The sequence below is a fragment of the Diospyros lotus genome, chromosome 10 (assembly GCF_014633365.1).
Source record: "Diospyros lotus cultivar Yz01 chromosome 10, ASM1463336v1, whole genome shotgun sequence".
Taxonomy (NCBI): Eukaryota; Viridiplantae; Streptophyta; class Magnoliopsida; order Ericales; family Ebenaceae; genus Diospyros; species Diospyros lotus.
Genome location: NC_068347.1, coordinates 34218116 through 34227601, shown reverse-complemented (window position 1 = coordinate 34227601; position 9486 = coordinate 34218116). Strand labels below are relative to the sequence as shown.

At 33.8% G+C, this 9486-nt stretch overlaps 1 protein-coding gene across 6 annotated transcripts in view; it reads right to left on the bottom strand.

Annotated features, from left to right (window-relative positions):
• Positions 1 to 3458: 3458 nt before the first annotated feature.
• Positions 3459 to 9486, bottom strand: part of LOC127811289 (uncharacterized protein At2g24330-like) — a 38254-nt gene continuing 32226 nt past the window's right edge. For 3 of the 6 annotated variants that reach the window (XM_052351020.1, XM_052351015.1, XM_052351021.1), the window contains exons 3-6: positions 7801 to 7945; positions 5658 to 5767; positions 4494 to 4914; positions 3459 to 4379 (exon numbers count right to left, since the gene is read on the bottom strand). In XM_052351020.1, coding sequence (XP_052206980.1) covers positions 4096 to 4379; positions 4494 to 4914; positions 5658 to 5767; positions 7801 to 7945 — 960 coding nt within the window. In that variant the 3' untranslated portion in view covers positions 3459 to 4095. The remainder of the gene's footprint in view (positions 4380 to 4493; positions 4915 to 5657; positions 5768 to 7800; positions 7946 to 9486) is intronic. The other 3 variants (XM_052351016.1, XM_052351019.1, XM_052351017.1) reach the window with 3 other exon arrangements.

Below are 9486 nucleotides of genomic sequence, written 5' to 3'. Positions count from 1 at the left end.
ACATGTCATCAACAAAATCAAGATACTCTCCCATACTACAAATTTATTATTGTATTTAAGTAACAATAATTGAGTATGATTAGAAAAAAATAATATGTCCATAAATTATACTCAACATGAATTCATTAGTCGATGTATATATGGTTTAGGAAAATGTTGACAAGTTCAGGCCCTAAACAACTTACCTAATCTAATTTTGGGTTCTAACATTTTGGTTAGTTCATACCTACTCTAGTTGGATAGCTCATAGTTGATATTTTACTTAATTGAATAAAAAATTAACATTTGATAACAATATTAATATGGATAACCTAAATCTTGATTGAAGATTTAAAAAAAGAAATAAATATTTTTATTTAAATTAAAACGAGCGAGTGAAAATAGAAATAAGTACAAAATTATACAAATTTTATTAAGAATGGTGTATTCGAATTATTTCCGACCATAGTTATTCCTTCTACTTATCTTCTAATGACGAATATTCTTAAAAATGTTTATTTTTATATATATTAATTCATTTAGGTATGATAATCTTGATATTAAAATATGAAAATATATCGACTCTTATTCACTTCATAATCTTCACTTCTATTTGAGAATGCATTAAATGGATCTCAAATTTTTATGATAATAAAATTTTCACTATTAATATTTTTTAATTGTTGCCAAGTATTTAATTCAAACTCTTGTTAGTGCAATAATTAAATAACAATAAATACATCTTAATTTTAAATAAAGTGCATTTATTATATATTTTAACATCTAAATAATTCTATTAACTAATAATAAGGTATATCGTGCTTTTAATCATTTAATCAACTAATAAAATTATCATATTTGAAAATAACGTGTATTTATTGTTGCTTAATTTAAACACAGCATTATGCTATACGAAGACCAAATCTAAATAACTAAAATTGTTTTAATTAATTTAAATGGTTCAATTATTTTATTTTATTTTTTTTGAATACGAAGACCCTAAATAACTAAAATTGTCAAATTTGGAAACCAAACCGAATCGACTTACAGCTTGAATCGAACCAAACCGATAATTTCGATTGATTCAATTAAGTTATTTCGACCTAACTAAAATGTAGTTCATCCCTAGCTAATTAGTGGACATTAATTACAAAAAAAATTCAATTGTTTGAAATTTATCTCACTTCGTTTTAATTTTTAAAATATAGCGTCAGTATCCTCACTAATGAATGATCCTTCAGTCGAACTTGCCAGATCTAATGTAAGTGTTTCATCAAATACTTGCAAACCATAAGTGTAGGTAGGATTTCAACTTTTACAGTGGAATTTGAAATAAATTCCACTAGTAAATTAACTTAAAATCTCTTTAAAATAATAATCATTGAGTCATCAATTTTCCTTGCAAATCTATCATAGAAGTTTCGAGCGTTGAGTAACCATCAGTTATGTAAAAAATTTGAAAGAGCTAGATCTGAGGCCATGGAATTGCACGCCTTCAATAAGGATATTTGGAATTAACAACTTTCTATGATTTGATTAGTTCTGTTATACCTTATGGGTTGCCTCCAAATCAAATTCACCAAATCAATTTAAGCAACAATCAAATATCACTTAAAATTTAGTTTTTAGGGACTACATTGCTCTAATATCATTTGTCATGATTCTCGTAAGTAAATTTGATAAATAATCATTATAAATTGACGTGACACATAAATTTATAATAATTCTTTACATTATAATAATTATATCCAAATTTATGATAGTATTAATTAAAAAAGATTAATAATAAATTTATGAACTATTATTAAATTTAAATAAAAAATTTATGAATTTATTTATGAGAGTTATTTGTGAAACTTATTTATGGTTATCATTCCAAACTCTTACATATAAGAAGCAAGTACAGTACCGAGCTAGGTCATGAGTAATTAGAGTCATAATAATTAAATATAATAATGAAGGATTAAAATAATAGCAAGGAAGAGGAATGGGAGAAGCAAAGCAAACACGGAAGTTAGGCGGCTGCGGAGAGAGAGAGAGAGAGAGAGAGGGGAAGGGGATGATCAAATCAAGCAAGCAAATGATGGATATTATGGGACTTTGGAGGGATGGGGGGCCCACCTGAAGTTTCCTGGCTGTCCACGGGAATTATTACCAACAAATAAACTGCTCACAAACCAGTTTTATAGTTCTTTTGGATTGCATCAAGGCACATCAGTCTTTTTTTTTTCTTTTTCTTTGAATGCTCTGCAAACACGCAAGCGGGTTCGTTGAGATTCCATTACAAGGTCCACTCTCCTATGGTTTTTTCTTTTATAATTTTAGGGGCTTTGAATTATATTTTAACATTCAAAGATATAATACTTAAATAAAATAATTTTGATCTTAGAATGTGATATTAATAGAGATTTCTTTTTAATATTTATATATTTTATTATTTTATAATTAAGAAGACTATACATTCTTTTATTCCTTAACTGTTTTAACTTTTTAATATTTTATTATAAAATTCTAATATGTCATAATTTAGAGTCGTAGATTGTTTTGGTTAATTTTATAAAAATTTTATTTACAAAAATATTTTTTAACTATATATAACCCTCATTTATATACATTTTGTAACCGCTTATAACTCGAAACTATAATGTCTTGACAAAATTGTTTGTATAAAGAAAAATAATTAAAAAATTAAAACTCATACAATCAATCCCCCCATTTATCATTTTCTTGAAAATCTTTCCTATTTTCTTATTCTTTGTTTGTTTTCTTATCTGTTCAAGCTAAGTATCGAAAGGCCGATCTTAATAAGAATAATAAAATTATTCTTATGTAATCAAGAGGTCACAAAATCATGTTGCCAAGTAATATTTTTACAAATATAAAAAGAGATTGAGAAAAATATGACCTCCTCTTTTCCATTCCCTTCTAAAATAAGAAACATGCCCATCAAGCAAGCCCTTATCTAGGCAGCAAAAGTTCTTGACACTATGTTCATATTAGCATAAAAGCCCCCATTTGGCTTTTAAACTTTTCATAATATATCACGTTTACCACTAGAACTATTCTTTTTTCTTAAATGCGCCCTTCTACTTTATGAATGAATCTACTTTTAACCCTATAACTAATTATTGTCAGTCTTATAATCAAAGTACACCAATTGAAAAGGTACAAAGTTTGCACGTACTCTTAAGAATGAAAAAGAGTTGAGGAGGAGGATAATTTTTTGTGATTTGACTTTAGTCTTTGAATTTTTCCGGTTCATATGCACTCCTGTATTTTGGGAATTAATCTGCCTTGACCCCGGGACATACACCTTTGTCAATCATAAGATCAAAACAGACCAATTCCAATTCATAAAACACAGGAGTACGTAGTTAGTTATAGACTCATAGGGTCAAAGTAGCCAATTCGTAAAGTACAAAACTATATTTGAGACAAAAAAAAAAAAAATTCAAAGACTTCGGTGAAATCACAAAAAATTCAGGGCCAAATTGAACTTTTTATCAATCTTACTAACTGCTCTCCTTGTCCTTCAAGAGGGAGGACATGAATGAAAAGGTGATAAGAGAGAAGAGGGAAAGGTATACAAGGGAAAATAGAAAATTACTGATCAACTAACAAAAAGCTTGACGCGACTTGACAAAGTAATTTCCTGCGTTCAAACAAGTTCTCAACGCTTTTTCACACTCAGGGGGACAAGGAGAAAAGGCCCCCACAAAACCAGCAACAAAGCAATTTCAAACATTATCAGCATCCTTGTATTTCTTTACAGGTTGATCTCAAATGCCCACCAACTCTGCCTCTCATATATACTGACCTTCATAGCCATCATTCACACACCCACAGCACAAGCACATACTTCCCAAAGAGGCAGTTTCCTAGATGGTACAAAGGACACCAGGCCAGCTGTATGATCTACCTATAAACCGTTGAGCACGAGTTCCCTCTTTTAGAAATCTAGACTGAAAACGAAAAACAAATGAGAAAAGAACAAAGGGAACACACTACATTTCCAATTTTCCAGCTCATGAAAGCTCTTAGTTGAAACACCATGCCCGGAGGAAGGGAGAAAGCAAAAACTTCGCTTACCTACTTAATTCCGAGTAAAACCTGCCTTTAACTAGCTGGATCTGGATCTTGATCCGGATCCGTGGATACAACCCTTTCACTTCCTTCGGTGGTGTCTGAAACAGCTGCTACTGGGCTGCTACTAGCAACTATCGCGTCACTGGTCTTAGGGCTAGCTGTGTTTATGGGGTTATCGTTGCTTGATGTTATGGAGGAGCTCATGGTAGGTGCTTCAGAACCAGAAACACCTTCAAGATGGTTCGACCTATTCAAGGCCTTGCAGTGAGGGCAGTAGTAAGTTATGTATGGGAAGTCTTCCTTCCTTGCAAGTCCTGCACAAGAACAAGTGGACAGAATCACTCATTTATTCTCTGCATTTTGCAAACAACCACACCAAATGTAGTAGTTTAAAATTAAGATGCACCCTATTACCATGGTCCACTCACCATTATGCATATGGCAGTTGCCACATATAAGTGCGAAGCATTGTGTTGGATCCTCACCCACCAGCAATGCTGCAATCTGAGCAAGCCATCCTCCATCGTGTGTGCTTGCTCCTGGTTGATGATGCTCAACAACCAATGGATTATTCTCAGAAGTCTCAAGACGAACACTCCCTGTGACATGGAGCATTTCTTCATCGGTGTGTTGTAATGCAGGGCTCCGTGGGCTACCAGATATTGTCTGTGGCTGTTTCCGGTTACGAAGCCCACTAGTTTGGGCAAGTTCAACATCATTGCTCTTCCCCATTGGGAAATTGAGCCTAGACTCGTCTCCCACATACACTTTCAAGCCAGAATCTGCACCCAACTTAGAAGCAAGGACAGTTGCAGCCGCTGCCTTTGCTGCTGGGTCAAGGTCGTATTTCTGTATTAAAAACTATGGCCATAAGCACACTATGTGTCATACAAACCTAGTTCAGGAAGAAAATTGAATAGCAGATGCATACAAGGCTACACTCAGAGATAACTGCATAAGTGTCAGCAATGAAAATCAGCTCACCATACATGTACATATTAATAACTTATCTCATATGATGTAGAAACATTCCAAGGATTGGAAAAAAGGAAAGTTTTAGCAATTTGACTATTAATAAGGTCGACCCATTTTTTACTTGGATGAAATTTTCAACATTTCATTTTAAGCATGGATTCATGGAGGGTTTTATAAATACTTGTTACTTTTAACTTTCACAGCTATACCATATAGACATTTAAAAAGGAACCAGAAATCATTTATTTATTAACAATCTGTAATATAATTCACTGAACAACTGTCAATTATACTTGCAGCATTTTATGCCTCCATTCTTTTTAGGAGCCATGAACAAGTGTTTCAATCCCATTAAATCTTTTTCCTCACAATTAGAGGAAAGTGGGAATTGCTAAAACATGCGCTTCATGCTTAATATTTAAGCAATGCTTTGTCTACTTCATTTTTAGAACATAAAGCAAACAGAGCTAGGAAACATGGCACTTAATAAGTTACCTGACTACATGGATATCATGTTAAGTTTACAATAAATCATCCACAGGAAGAACTTTATCAAATAATTATATAAAAACAATAAAAGTGGCAAAGAAAAACACTTGTTCTGTGGTCAACTTCACCTGGATGAGCTGCTGTGTAGAGTAGTAGTTTGTCTTTTCTTTAAGCTCATCAATTTTTTCTTGCCTTTCAGCCCGAAGCCTTTCCAAAGTTTTCTGGTCCTTCTGGTCACCTATGAGATAATATAAGAACACATGAATACAAGAATGCCTATTTAAATCTATCTTCAATGTGTTAGCATTAGTACTAAAATATAAAGAAGACATAAAGGGGTTTTGTGGCAAACTAACAATGAGTCCAAGATGCATTTGCTGGACCCAATGCAAATGCATATGGCATTATGTTAACTCAGTCTTGATAAGGAAATGGCTTTGGCAATTTGCTAGGAAGATGAACTATATTTTGTAGGGGAGTCACCAGAGCTAAGCAAAAGATAAGTGTAGGATGAGCTTTTAGGTTAGGTGGAATTTGTTAGGTAAGTTCAAGATATGACAAGTCTCTAGTATGACAAGTAATCCACGTGTTTCCAGGATCAGGTTCCATTTTCATTTGCACTGCAATGGAGAATCATCTATAAGTGGCAGACAAATGCAATGACAAGATGGTATTTGATGTAGTTTCCCAAAGAGAGTTTACGGAGCTGCTTTCAGTGGCAGGGTTTTTGCTTGTTATAAAGGATGGGCACCAATCAGGGATGAGACAATAAGATTAGTTGGACTGGTGAGAAGACATAGAGGTACAAGTTTACATCTCCTTATAGAACTTTCCAAATCATCTGAAATCACGCTTTTCCTTCAAGAAGAATAAGAAGACCAATGTGCCTTCAGAAAGGAGTTATTTTGTTTGAAAGGTAGCTTAGGGGAGATTTTTACAATTGGTAATTTTACGGAGAGGGAAAAAGTGGTCATTTCCAATTGGTTCAGTGTAAGATCAGATAATTGGAAGATCACCTAATCATTCCTTATATAAAGTCAAAAGTGAGATGCAAACTTCCTCTTTCGTCTTTTGCGTGGTAATTTCAGGCAGTTCCTTGACTAATTCATTAAGGCTTTCAAAACTAAAGAACGCATGCAATAGGTAAATGTAATAAGGAATAGGGGCAACTTCTATTTGTTTGGTGGGGTGAAATTAAGCATTCTATGAACACAGAGAAATTTCAGCACTACCCAGTTTATCTTTTCTTTTCAGTCTTTTTAATTTGGCTTTAGATGGGATCAACCCTTCACCCCACTGCTTTTCACATACTAGAATAAAATGCAGTACAAAGTTGCTTGCATGAAATGAACACCCCCCCACCCCAAACAACCACCCAAAAAAAAATCCATAAATACATAGGATAGGATATAGAAATAAAAAATGACATGAAGGAGAAATGTTGTGTAAGCATATGCTGCACTGCCTCATTCTGCAAAAGGATAGAGTGCACATGGACTGCATTACTTAAGGAGCTTTTATTATTTCGCTTATCACCAAATAGAACAAAAACACAACCAAGAGCAAATTGGCTTACTCAAATAAGAATGTTCATGATGCTCAATTCTTAAATCAAAAGATAATTTGTTGCTTCAGAGCTCATTCCACTAATTGTAAGGGGAGTGTATCTTGGCTGCGTTTGAAATGCACTTTTATATTAACCAGAGTGGTTTGATTCTATACTGAGTGAAAAGCAACCTTGAAGCAAGAAAAGGGTCTGTCGTGAGGCTGCTCAAAGTAGACCTATTCACAGACCTGTTAAAAGGAAATGTATAAAAGAATAAAAAAAAATGCTGGATAATAGTTCTCTGCAAACAAGTCAACAATTTCATCTAGCACAAATTCTCTGTACTCTGCTCTGCAGGGAAAGCTGATGCAGGAGCATATTCTTGATTTATGAGAGTTCTTTGTTTTCTTATTTGTTTATCTCGCTATTTATATTATTAGCTCAAACAAGTAGTCATGTGACCAAGATGTGGCTTTTGACCTTTCCCTTACTTTTTCCAAATAAATGTGTAGAATTGACAACTGACTTTTGAATAAGCAATTTCTAATGGCTTCTAGACATAGGTGAGCAAAATCATTCAAATATAGCATCAGTTGATTTTTGAACTCTGAAGTACTTCAAAATTACAAGAATATAGTTCAAATTTTATGGATTGAATATTCTAAACGGACTCTACAACAATACAAAATCCCATGAAGTTAACATAAGTTTCCTAAGATACTTACGCATCTTTGTGAAGCTTGCAAGTCCTGAATATGCAATAGAAGATAAACCAGGCAAAAGAAACATTGGTAGAACTCGTAATGCCCTCATTTTCCAGTTTAATTCCAATGATCTTGTTGTCATGATAGCAAAACCCACCGCAATAACCTGAAAATGAAAGTAATGCTAAGCCTCCAAGGACCTAGAAAAGAGAAGAAAACATGTTTTATTTTGCCAAAATGAACTGGCAATTAGCAAACCAAAAAAGTTTAAACGATTGTGGGCAATGAGGACTTCTCACTTCCTGCTACTAGTCTACATAGACACCCAGTTGAGGCACATTTCTGCACAAAATTACACCATCACAAGGAAAAGAACAAAAAATGAAGCGACATGTATGCACATGAATTCCCAGGAGGTCTTTTCTTGAGCGCTGGTCTACCTTACTCTGTCGAGTTGTCTTCATGGACTCTTTATTCAATGAGGAAAATTTGAGGACATCGGTAATATCAATATGAAGATGCCATCTATTGCATTAGGAATTTAGGACAGAATAAAAAGTCTTTTCTTAGTTAAAAATGAGCTTGGAACTGTTCCATAACTTAGGGCTTGTTTGATTTGTTGTTAGTTTTCATGTATTTGTTTTCATTTGCTTTGTGTTGCTTTTTCTATTAAAATGTAGAAACTAAACATTGCATTTGATAATGTCTTCATTTTCAAGATTTTGGAAACAAAAATTGAAAATGATGTTTGATAAAAATGTTATGTATTTTATTAGATGATTAAACATATGATGATGACAAAAATTTTTGTTTAATATATTTGATTTGACAAAGGGGAATGCTCAAATCAGCACACGATTCCTCCTCTCTGCTCTCTTTCTCATCTGTGTCTCTGAATGCTCGACTTTATTGGCTAAAGAAAGTTATAAATGTTTTAAGAAAAAGTTGCTCCAATAAAAATTCCAGGTTGACCTTGAAGAAATGAATAATTTGTCTAAAACATTTCCCATTCTATCACCATAGGAAGTAGTGAATTACTTTCTATTACCAAGACCTGGCCCAAGCACAGCCCAAATGACTGGCTGCTTGGGCCAGCCCATCGAAAGCACACTCAAAGTTCGCTAACCAAAATACTAAGGCAAAAAATGCACAAAAAAAGCCCAAAGACCTGGCCTGGACCGTGGGCCAAGGCTGCTCAATGTGCCTTATGGCAGGAGCCCAACCTTGGCCTAGGTCAATTCAGGTTGGTCAGGCAAAGTTCACAATCCCCAAGATATACTAGTTTACAAGCAACCAACAACAGAAGAATTATAAGCTAAATGAATGAAGGCTCCAGTTGGACATGTGCATGCATGAAGGATGCTAAATGCAGTGCCCCAACTATGGGAGCTCTCCTAGAACTCAAGAGACAAAGCATAGCATATAAATGGAAATCTGGAAGCAGAAACAACAATTCAACTACTCTAATTTATGCAAAATATTGCCCCCCCCCCAAAAAAAACAAACACTAAGTAAATTTGAAAACAAGCTAGGCAGCAATTCACCTTGACCTGAATTGTTTGAGTTGGCTCTAGATTTGAACAAGTACCAGGATCAATATACCCAAATCAAATAAGTTTCAATAATGTTTATCCTAAAAATAATTGTAAGAATAGAAAATAAATGGTAAGCAATCATCCCTTCTGATGGAAAGACAAACACCAGCTA